At 48.1% G+C, this 19,095-nt stretch overlaps 1 protein-coding gene across 3 annotated transcripts in view; it reads left to right on the top strand.

Annotated features, from left to right (window-relative positions):
- Window positions 1–19,095, top strand: part of CUX1 (cut like homeobox 1) — a 407,456-nt gene that overhangs the window by 71,034 nt on the left and 317,327 nt on the right. For all 3 annotated transcript variants that reach the window (XM_074189479.1, XM_074189480.1, XM_074189478.1), the window contains exon 2: window positions 10,917–11,027. In XM_074189479.1, the coding sequence (XP_074045580.1) occupies window positions 10,917–11,027 (111 nt within the window). The remainder of the gene's footprint in view (window positions 1–10,916; window positions 11,028–19,095) is intronic.

Here is a 19,095-nt window from a genome sequence, read left to right as displayed (position 1 = left end):
AGCCTGGGCCCTGAACACGCCTCAGAGTGGGCAGGACAGTCCCACTGGAAACCAGGAGCAGAGCCAGTGCCAGAGCTTTTTCCAAGGGGGTGGTGTCGCTGACCGGCCCTCGAAGGGGTCCATGAAGGGTTTTTATTTGATCGTTTTCCTGTTTCCTTTCTAACTTTGCCAGTGCTGAGGCTGCTTTCAACTTTTAATTACCAAGCAAGCGAAAAACAGTTTGGGAGCTTTTCAGAGAAAAGTCTTCATTTGCTAATTAAAATGTGAAAAGCTATAGGTAGATGTCTAAGTGCAAGGCACAACTGTGATTCAAAAAACACACAGACAACAACTGGAAAACAAAGCTTACAACGATTTCTAAAACGAAAATATTAGCTCTTTCTCTGGAGCACTGGTAACTTTTAAGGATCAATTTTGGTAGTTTCACTCACATTCCCCCCCCCCCCCCCCCCCGTTACTCTGTTGAGATCATGGGTTGGCAGGGACCTTGGAGACCATAGGGCTTCTTGCCCTCTTATTATTATGCCCTGGATCTCTATGGCAGCAGTTTGAGAAAGCCTAGGGACTCCCTAGAATCACATTTTTAAATGCATAAATAAGATTTCTAAGATACCAGAGGATCCAATAACAGTGAAATAGTCATCAATTTTTTTAAAACAAGTTTAACATGCCCTGGGTTAAAAACTCCTTGAATCTAGTCCAGATCCCCTCATATCACAGCTGTATGTGTACAATAGACAAAAGATCCAATGGTGAACGGATTCTTGGTTTTTTTAACAGAACTGAGAGAACCACCTTGACGTTTCCAAACTGTAAGGTGGACCTACTGGAGAAATTGCAGTTAACTCCATATTTCTCACCAGCCAAAGAATGGCAAGGAGGAAAGCCCATGAGGCCACTATTATGATCTTTAAACTCTTAATTGCTAATAATCAAAGCCAAGTTCTATTAGTAATAAACTCCCATCTTATCTGTCCTGGCACATATGCATTGTATGGTTTGTTTTGATTCACAGATTGTGTCTGTACTGGCAGATGTTTGTGGCTGGGATAGCCCAAACATTTGCAAAAAAATAAAAAAATTTGCGGGGTTGAAAATGGTTCTCCCAGCCAAGGCTTTCCCAGGGAAGTGGGTGGAAACCTTTGCCAAAGTGTTTGGTGCCCTAGCAAAGTGATTTCTGCCAAACAATGGAAACAAATACTTTGAAGAGACACAAACATCTTGGCTCCTAAGACTTTCAAATGAAAGTCTTATTTATGAAACAAATGCTTTATTAGGAAAAACATTGGCTAGTGTGGATAAGATCAGAGATATTTCTGTTGGCAGCACCAGCATGTATATGTTTTGGGAACAAATCCACCTCATCAGGCATCTCCTTAATAAGGGACATCAGCTTTAGTATAATTATCAGTTTATAAGCTCCATGGAGGCTTTTTATTGTAAAAAGGTACAAGTTGATCTTCAGGTGTGTTCTCTAACAGTGGGAGTGCCCACTAGTGTGGTTCTCTGTGTTCTTCATTGGCTGGGTTCTGTCGATCTGGCTTTGAACACTGACGTACGGACATGGGAAGCCAGCGTCTTTGGATGTGTACCTGCCCATTGTGAGTTGAGGTGGCTGTTCCAAATAAGCACAGACGTTGGCAGTTATCCGGTGTGCACGCTTTCTAAGAAGACGGTCGCCACTTGTGGGACAGAGGTCAGAGGAGACCTTTGGAGCGGTGAGCTAGCAGACACTGGGCCGGGGTGGGGGGGGGAGAGAAGCAGTTTTATTTATTAATTGTCTGCTCTATTGCAGACACTTGGATCTCCTCGGATACTCCCAACAAAGCTGGGGTCTTTTTATCCTACCCCCTTTTTACAGCTGAGAAAACTGAGGCTGGCAGAGGTTGAGGGACTTTTCCGGGGTTTGTCAGCTGGTAGTGGCCGGCTGAAAGATGCACTTTCTGGCTCTCTCACATGCCTCTACGCATGCTGGCCAGCACCAAATGTCACTGGGTGTCTTCTAGTCTCTCCCAACAATAGCTCCCTCAGCCCTCAGGTTCCCATGGAAGAGGGGAGGCAACCAACTGCCCGTGGTGCTGGAGCTGATGCCAGGCTGCCCCCTCCATTTTACTTGGAACGGGGAGGGCTCATCAGGATGGGAATGGGGGAAGTAGCTCATCAGCACCAGCATACCCACCTGGTCTGACTGTGAGGACTGGGACCTACATCCATGCTTGGCCCCTGCCTCTTCAAAGAAGGGCACAGGAAACATGGGGTCTGCCCTCAAGGAATCTGTAATCCAGATGGGCAGAAGACAAAAAAAAAAAAACCAGACCTTCCCCATAGCTCCATATGAAAGGGACCCATCTTCTCTGTTTTGATGGGGAGCTCCTTAGGGAGCTACAGGCACATGAAGGTTAATGGATGGCCTCTGAAGAGCAGAGCCCTTGGGGAGTTCAGACTCTGGTAATCTGAAAAGGCTTCCTGGAGTCTGACTGGATGACTGGATAGGAAAGGGGAGGGGAGGGCAGAGGGCTAGGCCTTCCCAGCTCCTGGGGAGCAGAGCCGGGCATGAGAAGGGGGGTTCTAGGAAAGGAGCCCTGGTGGGGGAGTGGGGGCTGGGAAGGGCCAGAGTCGTCATGGGAATCCAGGCTTTGGTTGCTGCTGGTGGCAGATAGTCTCATCAGAGCCTCCCAGCTTCCATCTTATGGTTGAGTAAACCGACCTGGCTAGGTCTTCTTGGTGGAAATTCTCTCCACCGCGCCCAAACCTCTTTCCCCCCACAGACATTGTCTGGCTTGTGGAGTACATGAATCTTAGGTACCAGGCAGTGGATTGTGGGGTACAACTTGATCCGAGCTGCCCTTCCTACATTGTATAGGTGTTCCCTGCGATCTCGGGTAGACAGGAGGCCAGGCCCCCAGTGGGGGGGGGTGACCAATGGGAAAAGGGGTAGGGGACAGGGCAGAGTGACTTGGGGGAGGATGAACATGGAGGGTAGGGGAGAGAAGGTGAAGTTGAGAGGCTCAGGGGGATGGTACTTGGAATCTGGAAGACCTGGGTTCAAATCCTACTTCAGACCCCTGGTAGCCATGAGAATCTGGGACCAACCTCTTTGGGTCCCCTTTGTAAAATGAGGGTTGTTTCTGGAGTGGGCTCAGAGGTCCCTTCTATGGAATCTTGACCCAGGATCCCAGGATCCTGAGTGGTGACTCCTGCCAATGAACAGAAGTAGGGTGTGATCAAGGTGAAGCAGAGTCTGGCTCTGGGAGGCACATATTAATTACTATGGCTCCTTGTGTCTGCCAGCTGCCAGGGCAGGGGAGGGGGCAACAACAAAGGTTCCAGGGTTTGGAAAAACAGATGCAGAGACCTGGATGGCCCTATCTCAAGGTGGGTGGGGGTGGGGTGGGGTGCTTCCATGGATGAGGAAGGGTTAGGAAGCAGGTTATTTTTGAAAGAGATGATGCGTGGACAGTGACAACAGGAGAATATTTAAACTGGAATCATTTGTTAGAGGTGACATGAGGTCCCCTTCCCACCCTGGCTCTTAAGGAAGGAGCTCGAGGCTGCGTCGTCCTGCTGTTTGTACCCTCGCTTGTCTGATTTCTTTTGTGGCTTAATGAAACCCAGTCTCTCACATCTGACGCTTCGATGACTGTCTGTCTCGCAAGTCCTCTCTGGAGTGAGCTCCTGCGCCACTCGCTTGCGGGGATAGCATGTTTTCCCCTTCAAGCCCACCACATATGTTTCTCTTAAAACAGTTCCCCATCCACCATCGATGGTTCTCTATGGTTCTCCATCCTCTCCTGACTCTGTGATGCTGCCGAGTTACTGGTGGATGTAGGGGGAAGACAGCTGGCACTAACCCTTAGTTCTTTGTGCCCTCGCCTGGAGTTTCAGAATTGGTCCATTGGGAGGATCCTGCATGATCTGGGTCGAAAGAGAAGGCCAGTCAGCCCCGAATGCTTATTGCAGGGTGACATTACAGGTCATGGGTCCAAGAAGACCCCCTTGACCGTGACCCTCTGGCAGGGATGACTAAGGGGAATATCTACAAACATAGACATTTATGTGAGTGTGTATTATACCCATTCTAATGCTTGAGAAGAGAGCAACATATGGATCAAAGGAAGATCCATAGAATACGTTTGTGTGTGTGTGTGTGTGTGTGTGTGTGTGTAGTTATTTATTTTTAGAGAAAATAGACCATCCTGTATCCTAAGAAATTAGAGCACTATCAAATTTCACTTTTTCCTGTGGTCTTCAGTGTTAAGGACAAAGAGTTAAAAATAATAGAGACTGAGTTGAGAGAAGTGCCTTCAGAGGTGTGTTAGTGGAATCCCCTGAGCCGGCCCCATTCCAGATTGGAGCATCGAGGGAGACAGAGGGGATTCAGGTTGGCCAGCATTTCAGGAGTTCTTGGGGCAGAGGGGATGGCTCTGACCTGAGGCTGTTGGTACCATCCCCTGGGGTCGCTGGTACCATCCCCTGGGGTGGCCTTCACTGCTGATAGAGGCTGGGAAGGTGTGTTCAGAGACACCGTACTGGAGGCTGCAGCAGGCAAAGTCTTAGGTTCCACATCTTGTCTGCACTCCTCAAGGGTAGAAGCCTCTGTATCTGGAGGGTGACCTTGGACAAATCCCCTCAGTTTCCTTAGAGATAAAACAGAGGAATGGGCTCCAAGACCCCTTTCATCTCTTTTCTGTCACCTCACAGGGTATTGGACTGGGGTCAGGATTCAGTCTCTGGTCCTTGTGAGCAAGGTGTGCTTATAAATGATCCCAACTGCCTCTTAGTGTTCTTATCTGTCAAATGGGAATGGCGCAGGCATCCATTCTAGCTCTGAATCTGTGGTCATCTGGCCCATTCTGCAAATGAGGAAACTGAGGCCCAAAGTCACCCAGGCAATCAATAAAACCATGCTTTGAACCCAGCCCTACTGTCCACTGTAATGGCTTAGTCATCCTACCATTTTTTTTTAATGGAAACACCTTTGGAAATGATGATGGATGTAAGGGTACCTCATGGAGGCCTTGGGGGACTGTCCTCCAGATGGAGAAGCAGGTTAGGGTGTGATTCCTGAGCTATGATTTCTTTGCTCAGTTCAGTGACCCTAGAGCCACCCTTCCACAACCCTCTCCTGTCTACTTAGTTAATCCTGGCCTGAGGAGAACCTAGGCATGATTCAATATGAAGGTTGTTGCTGAGAGATGGAAATGGGTGACTGGGTGACTATGTGTGGAAGAGGATGAAGATAGAGAAAGAGGATGGTCTTGGAGGTGAGGATTGGGGGGTGGAGGGCCTTTCGCTTCCACCATCTTGTGGGCAGGTTGAGACTTCTTCTCCCTGACCAGTTCTCTTTGTCCTGGCCATTTGGGGCAGAGGCAGATGCTCACGCACTCAGCAACATTGGGTCAGATATGAACCAACAGCTTCAGTGGATGGCAGGAGAATAATAATTAGTGGGGAAAACTTTCTTCAGGGTTTACTCTTCACAAAGCTTTGTGCCCAGGGCTCCTTAGGGTGGAGACTGAGTGAAGGGAGCTGGGAGGGCACCTGGCCATGCCCAATGTGAAAGGTCAGGAAGGAAAGGGCTCATTGTCTGACCAGGAGAGAGAAGTAGAATGAGATGAAGACCATTGATCTGTAGGATCAGTTTAGATATAATCATGCCCTTTTTACAGAGGAGGAAGCTGAATCTGTGTGATCACCCCTCCCCCCCATCCCCATGATGAAATGATTTGACCACTGTGTTAAAATTCATCCTAGGGAGATGTGGCACCAATGTGAGTTTCTTGTAGGTAAGTGAGTGGACTGTGGCAAGGCTAGTTGTGGTCAGAGACAGGTCGGGATTATTTGGAGGATGGAGCTGTGTGTGATGTATTTGGCCAATGTGTGATCAGACTTAGGGTTTGTTATTTGGTTTTGATTTACAGTGATGCAAATCAAACTTGAAAGGTTATAGATTGTCCCCGTTCAGGTCAGTGTGACTTCATTTCTCCAAGGGAGTGTGGGTATCCAGGTGTAACAGAGAGGGAATGAATTCTATCTGGAACAGGGAGGACCCTGGAGGCCAATCACCCCCCCCCCATTTGACAGATGGGGAAACTGAGATGTAACCCATCGCAGGTCGCTCAGGGTGAGCACCAGCACAGGCTGTAAGATGAAGGGTCAGGTCCCCCCTCTGCTCCACGCCGCCTTCTCTGAAGTTCACATTGAAGTCTGGCCACACAGTGCTTTTCCAATTTTGTAATGAGAAATGTGACTGTTCTGGTCAAGCAACTAAAATTAGTGGAGTGAGGGAAGAAGAAGAAGCTGATAGATCTTAGATCGACTGCTAATAGGAGAGATTTCATTGGAAAGGAATACAGAAATAGAATCCACTGTCTGAATGACTTGGCATCATGTTTGTGCTGTGGTCCCTGTCTTGTCCATCAGGTGCATGGTTTGGAATCGTAATGATTTGTCAAAAATGGACCATTGTCTTCAAAGATCAAGGCCCACCTTGAGGGGTTGAGGAAAGTTGGGAGCCTGTGGGATCTCCGCCACACATCTCATCTGCTCCCAAGAGAGCGGAACCTCGGCACTGGGGAGATGCTGGGTGGAGGGCTCCATGGACATATGGACCTTAGAGGGAAGTGTCTGGGTCTGGTAGGACATGGAGGCCAGAGACCTGAATTTGAATCCTTCCCAGGTGCTCGCAGGGACTACCCCCAGACCTTCCTGTGCCTTTGTTTCCTCATCTGTAACATGGAAAGACAACAGCGCCTCTTTTTTTTCTCAGATGTGGGGTGAGGCCATTATTATTAACCCCGTTTCCAGTGAATGTGACCCTGGGGTTGGTCAGCAAGCATTTATTGAGTGCCTGCTGTGTGCTAGGAGCTCAACCTTTATCAAAGTGTGGGAAGGACCCACTGAGTGACTGCTGGGAAGTCGGTGGACATGCTCAAGGATGCCGATGTTGGGGACTAATTGAAGGAGAACTAAAAACTTCTGTTTTGGAACTCCAACTATATTGGAAATATATAGACTGGGTTTTTTTTTGGGGGGGGGGGCTCTGCTGTGGGGGAGGTGTGGAAGGACCAAGCTTGTAATAGGTTCAGGTGAGGGGAGGCAGCAGGTGCATGCTGGGGCTGGGCAGAGGCTGAGCCCCTGGGTGGAGATGGGGGGTAGGGGGCCGAACACAGAGATGGCTGACTGCCTAGTGAACGGTTCTGCTAGCTACTGGAAAGTTTTTACAGTGCTTCCAAACAGTAGCTCATTTTCTTCTCAGTCTAACCTTGGAGAGAGGTGGTGGTGGCAGAGAGCGGCTGCCTCAGTTTACTGCAGTTGGTCCCTAGGTCCTGCAGGAGGACCTCAGGGTCATCTCAGCCAGCCTGGCTGCCTCCTAGCACAGGGTTAGAAGTCCTGCTGACAGCTTGTTCCGTCTGCCCAAATCCGGTCCCCTTGGTGATGTGAAATTGTATTTGTCCATTCAGGTCTAGGCAGGATTAGTGGATAATAAGCCAGCACTTGGCTGACAATCTTGTCTCCCCGAGTTTAATAGGCCCCTCACCTCCTGAGCCTTCTTGATAACTCTCCATCCTGGAAGTGCCGGCTACTTCTTTGGAGGGTCTCTGCCAGGGCTCCAAGTTTTCCTTCCATCGTCGGGTCAGCAGCCGGGTCCTCTTCTGTCCATCTCTTTTCCAAGGTGAAAAGCCATTAATGAAAGAGTCCAGTCAGTCTGTGGCCCTCCGGCTGGCTTTGGCCCTTCAGGATGGGGTTGGGATGTGCCAACTTCCCAAGAGTGGTCTTGCCCTCCATCTCCTTAGAGCCAGCCTGCTAGGACTCAGTCCCACATCCATGATCTCAATTACTTGTGACTGGTATTGGAGATGGAATTAACTCAGGGTCTGTACCCCATGAATATGGATTTCTGCCCTCCCCATCAGATGGTTCACTTTAGAAACTATTTCCATTTGTCCGACAGAACAAACCAATTCTCTTTGCTGGGTTTACTTTGGGTTGGAAGTGAAGCATTGACTTGGTTTTGTTCAAGAAAATTTCCCTTCTATCTCGTCAGTGTTTTTTTAAGCCAAATTGAAATAATTTCTTGTTTTTACGGTGAGGTTTTCTTCTGGAAGATTCCATTTTTAACTTGGGCTCTGGCTTCTTAAATCGAGGCATCCAAGTCCTCCTCCTCAGCAGATTGTTTATATTTTTGAAGAGCCTTCTGCTTATCTGTTATTGCTCTTTCCATCCCGACGTAACCACACTGGTTTCTGCTGCTCTTTTTACATGTCTTCGCTCAACTGGGACGAGTTTCAAATGTGGTCTTGCCAGACTGTTAAATGTTTCCCTCTTTTTCTGCAATATCTTTGACATCTGTTGGTGAATTCAAGCCCATCCCAACCAATTGGACTCGTTAGCCCGGAATCGATCCAGAATAATGAGGAAGGTGTGGCGTGACAGTGATGCCCTCCCTGTGCCCTCAGCTCCTGCCCCAGCCTGGAGCCATGGCAGATTGTTGGCTAACGGCAGCCGGGGCCCTTGCTTATACCGATTTAGTCACTTTCCTAGACTGAGATTGGCCCCATAGTGGTGACCTGGTCTTGGTCATGCAGACCACTAAGATGGCATTATAATTTTAAAAAAGAACAGGGTAGCCCCCACCCCCACCTGCCATGGGGAAGATAATATCGTTTCTCAGAATCAGCTTAGTGTTGGAAGAAACCCAAGAGATTCCTTGAGTTATAGGCTCATATGAAACCCCCAGCTCACCCTCTTCATTTGACACTTGAGGAAACTGAGACCCAGAGATAATCAGAGAATCATAGAATTAGTGCTGGAAGGAGCCAGAGATCATCCAATCCTGGGTTTATATAGATTTAGAACTAACTTTACAGGAGAGGAAACTTGAGTCCCAGGCCAATTAAATAGCTTGTCCAAGTTTGCCCAGTTCTCCTGCACCCCTCAGGAGTCAGTCTGGTGCTTGCACAATTGGAATGGAGGTCCTTTCCTGCCAAAGTTGGAGCTCTTTCCATTAAGAGATGCTCAACCTGTCATATTTTTTTTCTACCCAAAATGCCTTTCCACCTTGCAATCTTGATTTGATTAGAATGAAACGATTGCTTTGTCAGATGGCAGGTTGACTGTACTGCAGGTTTAGAATTTGGGGGGGGTCCCTCAGTACTCGATGAGCAGCACTTCTTCATCCTTCTTGAAGGTGCCTACCCATCTCTTAAGTAACTGAAATCATTTAGTGTGAGGGTTGGGCTTTTTGTTCTTTATAGAAATGTGTCCTTGCTCTCCCGTGGTCAGCTTGTAGCCCCACTGTGTGCCCATCTGCTGCAGGGGCTTGAGAGTTGGCAGCTCCTGGTAGAATTAGAGGCCCCCCAGCTTCACCAGTTCTGTGACATTTCTGGGTCCCATGTGCAGAAGTGCCCCAAAGCCAGGTTGCTTGGATTATTGGAGATTTTTTTTTTTTAATTTGAAACCAGTCAGAATTAGGGCAATTCTCAGCTATACCAATCACATCCCCGAAATCATCTCTGCAGTTTCCCATACAGGTTTGTTTTAAGAAATTTGAGTCACTGGGAAAACAAAACAAAAACTAAATTCATCTTTGATTGACCTTTTTGGAACTAAGTAATTTAATTTTAATTTCTTTAAATTCAATTCAATTCAACTCAAGAGGACCTGGCTTCAAATTCTGCCTTTGGCTCTTATTATCTGTGAGACTTTGAGCAATCACCTTGGGATCTTTGGGTTGCTCAGCCATAATGTGATGAGTTTGGCAGTCCCTTCTTGTGCAAGATGAAGAAGTGAGGGCTTCTTTGTTTGTTTGTTTGGTATGTCCTGGACCCCTCTCTCAATCTGGTCAAGTCTCTGAATCCCTTATCAGAACTGGGGACTTTAAATGCATAAAATAAAATACATAGGACTATTAAGCTGAAATAGAGTTGTTATAATCTTAAATTCCCTAGACCCCAGGTTAAAAACCCTCACTGTAGATCCAATTTTTGGAAGTCTAAATAATAAGTGACTCACTAGAGAATGTGGACATCCTAGATGAATTTTTCAAAAATTAGACACAGAGAATTAAGTATCAGTAAGATGCTCATTGACAGAGGCTGAGAATCCAAACCTCACAACTTTATCACATGACATCGCCAGTTTAACTATGGGGTTTTTTGTTGGTGACTCCATAAAACTTTATATTTCTGACGTCATTGATGTAAGCTCATCATTCTCTGATCAGTCCTTTTGACTTGTGGATTTAAGGAAGAAAATCTACCCAGTGACACCTCCCCTTACCAGGTAGTGGAGGTGTGTGTGGTCCTCCCCCCACCCAGCATCCTTTCCCTTATCAGGCAATGGAGGTGTGAAACTCCCCTCTACCCAGCATCACCCCCTCGCCTTACCAGGCAGTGGGAATGTAGTCCTCCCTCCTGCCCAGTGCCCCTTCCCTTTACTAGCCAGTTGGTCTGTGGTCTTCCCCCCCGTTCAGCATCACCCCCTTTACCAGGCAGTGGGAGTATGGTCCTCCCTCCTGCCCAGCGCCACTCCTTCCCCTTACCAAGCAATGGAGGTGTGGTCCTCTTCCCTGCTCAGCACCGCCGCCTCTCTTCACAGACAGTTGGGGGTGCGGTCTTCCCCCCTGTCCATCATCACCCCTTTACTAGGCAGTGGGGGGTGTGGTCCTTCCTTCTGTCTAGTGCTTCCCCCTCCCCTCACCAGTCAGTTGGGGTATGATCCTCCTCCTTACCCAACACCCCTTTCCCTTATCAGGCAATAGAGGTGTGAACCTCCCCTTGCCCAATACCACCTTCTCCCCTTACCAGGCAGTGGGATTGTGGTCCTACCTCTTGGCCTTTGGTCAGATGTACATGTAATGTCTTTGGGGTGCAGCTCCAGCCCAATCTCACTGTGCCCCTTGTTTCTCTTGACAGAGGGAGCTCGATGCTACAGCAACAGTATTGGCCAACCGACAAGATGAAAGTGAGCAGTCTCGGAAGAGGCTTATTGAACAAAGTCGAGAATTCAAGAAAAACACTCCAGAGGTGAGGCTGGCTTCACGCATTGTTCTGGGGGTGGCATTAGGGGATCGGTTTGTTGTTGCCAAAGGAATACTAGTCCCCTGCCATTGACCTGCACCTCCCTGCACCCTACTTCGAGGTGGGTCCCCAAAGGCATCTGAATGAGCCATTGACTTTAGTTTGACCTTTGGAAGTAAATCCCTGGTTTAGCCAGACCATGGATAGGAATGGAGCAGGGTGAATAGTGTCAGGGCTTGTCTTAGCCTCCATGATTCTAGGGTTCACCTGGTGATTATATGTAGGGGTCAGGAAGGAGATCGGGGCTGTTCTTGCAGATAACGAGGACCTTCTGTAGGCATGTGTGTGGAAGTAAAGACTGGGGGACCAGGACCTTCCTCACTGGCCAAGACCCAGTGGAGACAGGGAAGGGATTCCCACATCTGTCCATGGCTGGCCCATAATCACTTCTTGAAAAATGCATATTATTCTAGTTTTTATGTGTGTGACCAGGATGCCCTCGATCCAGAGCCTCCCTGGGTCTTTCTTTTGGGTGGCCACCAAGAGGGGCAGGGTAGAGTTCTTGGAGGGGTCCTCTTCACTGCTATTGAACCCTTCCTTGATTTCCATAGCTTACTAAGTGAAAAAAGAGAATGGAGGGGTTTTTAGACAGCTTAGTGGACCTGTGGGCCAAGCCTCAGACTGGCCTCGGCTGGGGCCTCCCATCGTCCCTCCCTGCAGACAAGGGCCGGGAATCACCTGATCTGATGGGGAGAACACATGGAAACAACAGGACTTGGTCCTGATGGGGCAGGTGGTCTCAGTCCTGACAGTCTGCCCACATGGGGCTGAGCTCAGGGGCTAGGAGGAAGACTCAACCAGGCGCTGCCTTCAAGGAGTTTCTGTTTTACTCTACACTCAGTAGGGGGAAGTATGCATTGATTTTCTTTTTTCTAATCCAGTTATTTGAACTGTGTTAGAGGCAGTTGTTGTGTTGGTATGGACGCATAATGTGTCCCATGGTTTTTAATTTTTATATGATCATTATGTCTCTATATGGCTGTTCCATGACCTTCCTCCTGAGCCTTGCCTCGAAGTCCCTGGCCTTCTTCCCCCATCGTCTCCCTGATCTGGACCTCCTTGTTACTTCTCCAGCCTCCCCCAGGGACGAGCTTCATTGTCGTCTCTGTGGTGGCGGTTCTGGTGTCTTAAACTGGCCCAGCTGGGGGGGGGGGTTGTCCCTGTTTACCTGCATTACTCATTCATTCCCATCAGCCCTCTCACACTCAATTGATCACCACCTCCAATTTCCAGATCTTTGTGGAAATTGAGAAGTCCTGAGAAGCTGGGTTGGAACAGTTCCTATTAGGAACCAGGAAGTTTTCAGTGGCCTCCCGCCTCATCTGGGGGGTTGTGCTCAAGGTCACCAGTGACAGAGGCAGGGTTTGAACCTGGATTCTCCCCCCATCCCCCACCCCAGCAGCTTCTTGATCTCAGACTGTTGCCCTTCGAGGGCTTCTACACCCCAGCCAGACCAGATTCCTGGCCATCCACAAAATTACCCCATCATTTGCAAGTCTCCTACATCTCGCCATGAGTAGCCTATTGTGCATCTTTGGGGTTCCACTCCCCTCCTGCTGTCCCACCTCCATTAAAAGCGCTGTCCTTGAGAAGAACTGGATGTTCCATCTCTGCCAGGGCTTCTCTCCATCTCTCCACTCCCTGGTCCTTTTCTGGTGCCGGTTACTGTGGCCAAGACGACCCTCTTCTAGTCTTTTGCTCAGGAAGTTTTGACCACTCGGAAGCTTTAGAGATCCTGCCCTGGTTTCCATGCATTAACTCTCATAGCTTGAAGGCTGGGATCTGGAGTCAGTTGGAGCATTGACCAAGGTGGAGTCCACCTGCCCATTTGTGTTGGGGAGAGCCTCTGGGTTGGAGCCATTTCCTGGAGACCCCCGGTTCTGCTCAGCTGCCCACAGCCAGGTGAAGGAGGCATGTTAGGATGGTGGCCACCAGCCACCAAAAAGGAAGCACCCTAGGGGAGGGATTGCAGGAGTCAAAACCCCCCACCCCCCACCTCATTTTGCAGGGGAAGAAACAGGTATAGGGAAAAGCAAGGACTTGAACAGAGTCTCAAAGTCATTAAGAGCCAAAGGCAGCATTGGAACCTGGGTCTTGGTGATGTTCAAGCCAGTGCTTCTTACCCCTCCATGATACTTCTCCAGGAAAGTTCAACTTTGTAGGGAAACCATGGTGGTGTAGAAATAGAGACTTGGAATTTTCATTCCTTAACAAACAGCTGCCATAAACTATAAAGTCTTGGAGCAATGGGAACTTCTTTAGGAAAGGACTTTTGGGGAATCCTTTGGCAAGAAAGCTTGTTAGATGGCTGCTGCCCATGTGACAGTCAGCCTGTGAGCTTCCCTCTCAGACTTTAGGGATGGGCATGACCCTCCACAGCCCTACTCAGTGTACATTGGCAGAGAGTGTAACCAGGCCCATGGAGTCTCCATGAGCCTGAGCCCGGGGGCCCTGGCCCAGAGAAGCCCCCAGAGGCCAGAGGGGTGGGGGGGCAGCATCCACGGTGGTGTGTTGCTCAGGATGAAGGCTCTGAGGCCATAGAGCTCAGCCCTTGATTTCTCAGGCCCTTCGGCCAGGACATGTCCAGGGCAGGCCATGAACTGGTTCTTCCTACTCCTCATTTTCTAGGTTGTACCACCTCTAACCTCATGTTTGAGTAATCTTTTCCTTGGGACAATATGGGCCTGGAAACTACATTTTTTGGCTCTAGACCTACTTTCAGTTTCATTGATAGGAGGACTTCTCCTACTGAGGAAACTCCGACCCCGAAGCTCATCCTCTGAGGGGATGGGATTGTCTGGGGTCCCTGAGGCTGTAAGTGACCTCAAGGTCACCAGGCAGGATTGGGTCCCAGGGGAGACTTGAGCCCAGATATTCAGGCTCTGACATGATCTCTCTAGAGTCATTCCTGATGCTCCTTAAATGGAAGTAATACAGATGGGACTATAGTTCCGGGTCCCCCTCTGTCCTGCCCATCCCCGTGGCCCTGCCTCTTTCCTGACCTTGCAGAGGGTAGTCCAGTGCCTTGCCTTTCAGATGTGGAGCTTGGGCACCGGGGTGACTGGCACACCCAGCCAGGCTCCGGGCAGCTGCCATGCTTGGCAGCAGCCACTAAAAGGCAGCCAGCTTTGAGGAGTCTGCCCAAAGAACTCTTCTATCTAGTCTGTCTTGTTGGACCTACCTTGATTCATTGCTCATTATGATTTTATTTTTGGCCAGGTCTAATAAAAATAATGAAAATGATCATTTTTAAAGAGCTAAGGAAAAAATGAAGCACTCTTATCCCATAAAGTTAATGCTCCAGAAAATGGTGACATAATAAGGCACTTTCTTTGAGCTTTGGCCTTGAGTGACATTCGGCAAAATGGCATTTGGGGAGATGGCCAATTGAGGCCCTGGTGGTGGGTTCTCATGATGTCTGCTCCATGCACCAGAGCCCCTAGCTCTGCATCTGCCGCCCTGGTGGTGGCAGAGGTGTGGGATGGAGGAGCCAGGGCCTGGCTGTGGATGGCATCATGCTCACTCACAATCTCTTATAAGAGATGATAAAAGGATAAGAGTTGTCCAAAACTCTGCAGCGTCCTTCCATTCTACATAGCCCTGGACTGGGCCCCCCAGCCTCCTCCCCTTCTGGCCCAAACTGTGATCCTAGGATCTGGTGCTCAGAGAGCATACTCATTCTAACTTGAAAGGAGGATTTAAACAAAAATCACTTTAAAAGGAAGACATCTTGTCTTCCCTCTGATCGACTCTGTTTCTGTATGTGTGTGGGTGTGTGTCTGTGTCTGTCTGTGGCTCTGACCTGGAGTCTGGTAGATGGTTAGCTCATCGGTGTTCCCCAGGCTGCCCTTGGGCAGCCAGCTCCAGCCTCCCTGGGCTGCAGATCCAAGCGTGGCTGACTCTTTCAGCTCCCCCTGGGCTGTGTTCGTCTGTAGCAGGTTGAGGGGCACCTTCCTTTGGGATGGCTCCTCCAGTCTGGGCTCTCAGTCCTTTCTTCTCTGGTTGAGGTTGTCTGCCTAGGCCGCCAAAGGTGCCTTTCAGCAAACAAGTCCGCCTTGAGCTTGGCACCTCCCAGCTGCAGGCTGCCCACATTGGGGGAATAGGGAGAGTGACTGGACCCATGATTTATCAGCCTGAGGAACTCTCTGTCCTGGCCCCACAGGCCAGGCTCATGCAATGAGGCTGAACTTCAAACCAAGTCTGTTCACTGAGGTCCACACTGGATGGGAAGAAAGATAGGCACCATGGGAAGATGAGGCATCAGAAGCAAAATGCCAGCAGAGAAGACCTGGGTCATGATAGGGAGCTGATTTTCCTTAGAAAACCAAGAGACACCTGGGCAGACCAATGCCAAGAGGACCAGTTGCTGCCATAGCCCTCCAGCCTTATAGAATTTAGGGCCTCAGCAGCCTCCCACGTCAGGACCCCCCAACCAGGGTGAGCGCACAGCCTACCTTGGAAGCCGTGGCTGCACATTAGAGACTATGAACTCTTCTTTCACCCACACTTTTTACAAGCTGGTTTTCTGAGTCCCCAGAAGGTGGAGTGAGGGGGGGCTTTTCAGATGTGCATGAAATAGTCGATGACACTATAACAGCAAGGGAGGAGGCAGAAAACTCAACGAATGATAGACTGGCCATGGACCCAGGACCATGTCGCTTAGGACCCTGCCGTTCTTCCAACCCTTCCCAGCTTGGATTTCTTGAGGGAAAGGTTAAACGTGTTTGCTGTTCTCTGTTGAAGAGGTCAGGCAAAGAGAGAATTTGTTGTAGAAAGCATTGATTCACCAAGATGGTAGCATCCCTTGAGATCAGGCAGGCATCCAAACATGTGACAGAGTCCAATGCCCTTGATTTACTAATGAGGCAACTGAGGCCCAGAGAATGGAAACAGCTACTCTATTGTGTCTCTTCATAATTCTAGGGATGTTTATTAGTGAAGCTTATGAATATGCAGAATGTCATTTGGGGAGAAAAAAAATGAACTAGGTTCTTATTTTCACTTTTCTTTCCCTTCAGAAGTAGCCACCTGGCCGAAATGATCCTGGGGTAGGGATGGGGTTATTTTTGCCTCATAAAACACCAGATGCCAGAAAATTCAGGTGGTTTATCATTAAATTTTAAGGTGATTTTAACTAGAACCATTGGAAAATTAAATGTGAAGTTTTAAACTGGCAACAATTAAACTGTTAGTTTAAGTCCCATCATCAGTGAAAGGAATGATTTTCAAGTTTCATTTCTGCCCATTGAGAGCCAAACGTGATTTTGTGGGTTATAAGTAATGGATGTAATTAAAACCCTATGAGGAGCAAATTTGGTGCCCAATTGGTGGTCTCATTACGGGGATGTCAGGAGACATAGGATCATCGATCTGGAGGTGGGAGGGTGTCAGAGACCCTTACTTTATATACAGGTGGAAACTAGAGCCCTGGGAGGTTCAGTAATTCTATTTGAGTTGGAATCCTGCCTCAAATACTATACTCCCTAGCAAGTTGTGAAACTTCTCTCAGCCTCCATTTTCTCATCTGTACAATGGGAACAATAGCACCTAATCGGGTTTGGAGAAGCAGTTTCAAACCCTAAAGCACCAGTTAAAAATGATCTTGGGTTGATACTTAGACAAAGTCCCTTAGACAGTGAGTGCCCCAGGCTGGCTTTGAACTTGGGTCCTTTGCTTTGAGAACCATTGCTCTCTCTGCTCTACCCCACCAGCAGGCCACTGATTGCAAAGAGAAGAGAAGATCCCAGATGATGAGCTTTGGGGATGATTTTTTAAGAAGGCCATTGAGGATTCAACCTGGGGAGTTTTTTGGCGATCATGCAGTGTCCAAGTTACTGACCCCTTTGGTCACCATACACAGTGCTCAGGCCCTGAGGAGGACCAACACTGGCATCTCAACTTTCTTTGGAATTTAGATATGAAGGAAGCTTAAGTAAATAATAGTTCGATTCCAAGGCGGGTCTTCATGAGTGCAAATAAGGAATCCCTTGAAGTGGTCACGTTCTTTACATTTGCACAGCCCATTTCCATTGGGCTGAAATCAGTTATCTGCTGTCTTTTAAATAATAACTTCAAATTGCATATGATTAAAACTTCGAATAGTATAAATTCAAATACGTGCAGCCACCTCTTGGGATTTATTTTTCATACCGATCCAGGCAGAGACTGTCCAAGGGCCAAGGTGGCCCAGTGGAGATGGAGAAGAGGCACCAGAAAACCAGGGCCAATGGGTCCCAGTCACCTCCCCTCTTTGGTCGGAGAGAGGGTGAGCTTTTTGGGAGTAAAGTTTGAATTCCCTCTTCCTTGCCCATAAGTCCTTGCAAGGACTTTTACCCCCAGTGACTAGCAGAGTGTTTGAAACACACCATTTGTTCTTTCAGACACATTCAGTCTTCTAAGCTACTTTTCCAAAGTTACAGGTCAAGTAGATGGTGACTCCAGGATTAGAATTCAGGGCTGGTTACCCTGTGCTCTCCCTGCCTGTGTCGTAGTAGGTTCGGTTGAATCTGATTGTGTTTCGTCAGTCTCCCCAGTCTTGCCTTGTTTGTGAGAGGTTGGAAGTGCCATTTTTTTCCCCTTCCACCTCTAAGACTGGACATAATGTTAAGAGGCCTAGATTTAAGAAGGGCTATTTTAAGTGATGCTAAGTGTAGCAGATGAATGATCCTGCAAATGAATAATTGGCTAATGGAGTTAGAGGAGGATGAAGTGATTAGATAAAAATAGCCGGGGCAGATTTTACCTGGTAATAGGGGAAATTTGTGCTGGGGTGTGCTCTAAGTCTGTGATAGTTTTTAGAATAAAAGACAACAACACAACTTTGTTATCACTGCCAGTGCTGATGATAGATACAGGTTTCTCCATCTAAGCTAAGGGATAGAACTAAGAATCAGAAGACTTATTCCTTTGAGGTAATCTGGAAACCCACCCAAATCTTTGTATATAGCTCTTTTCAAATTGATAAAATGAAGTATCAACTTCCTGGTTGGTTGGCCAGTTTCCTGCAGGCATAGAAAGTTCTCTGAAAGAGGTCCATTATCACAAATTAGGGCAAAGTTTTCTTGCTTGTGTGTGTGTGTGTGTGTGTGTGTTTGTGTATCTATAAACCCTGAAGTCAGGAGGAGTGAGTTCAAATCCAGTCTCGTACGTACACTTGACACTTACTAGCAGTATGATCTTGGGCAAGTCACTTCACCCTGATTGCCTCCCCTTCAGTCATCCTGATCCATGTCTGGTCGCTGGACCCAGGTGGCTCTGGAGGAGAGAATGAGGCTGGTGACTTAGCACAGCCCCCTCACTCAAATCCAGTTCATGTGCTTCTCATGTTCTCCTTGAGAAGAAAGGCATCTTCATCATCTGTTTCAACCAGTAAGAGTCTTAATGGTGGGCAAGGTGAAGCTAAGGCTCATATGACAGTCTTGGGGAGGGCCTGGCCTGAGCAGAGAGATGGGCTGTGATGAAGTTAGAAGCAAACCTGTGTACTTTGACCTCTGGATATGTGGGTGACTAGGTCAAAGGGCAGGGATGATTTGGTCCCTTTTGGGGCCTGAAGCCCCAGCCATGTTCAGACCACCCCTGCCCATTCCTAGCTCCCCCTTAGTAGATGAGGGTGCTGAACTTCCTGGGGCCCAGGGGCCATTTGTTTTTTTTTTTTCTCTCTCTATTCATTTGCTTGGTGTGAGGTGTTTTCAAGTGTTTTCAAGTGTTAACTTGGACTTTGCCTTCCTCTTACTGTCTGTTAAGAGTGTTTTCAAACGATTATTTATAGTTTGAAATTCTTCTGAAAACCTTTTATATCCCTGACCACATCTAATGGCTCTTGATGTTACATATTTGTGCCAGTGCCTTTGTATCTTGATGTTCATGTTTTCTTCACTGAATTTAATACAGAAAGTTTGCCCATTCGATATTTTCTCTTCTTTGATTTTGTTTGTATATTTAGGTATGCTTTGTAATTTTATATCATCAAATTTAATTATTTGTCTTTATGACCCACCATATCCTGTGGTCAAAA

Source organism: Macrotis lagotis, chromosome 5 (assembly GCF_037893015.1).
Source record: "Macrotis lagotis isolate mMagLag1 chromosome 5, bilby.v1.9.chrom.fasta, whole genome shotgun sequence".
NCBI classification, from domain to species: Eukaryota; Metazoa; Chordata; class Mammalia; order Peramelemorphia; family Peramelidae; genus Macrotis; species Macrotis lagotis.
Note: the sequence above shows the minus strand (reverse complement) of the source record. Positions and strands in the feature narration are given on the sequence as shown.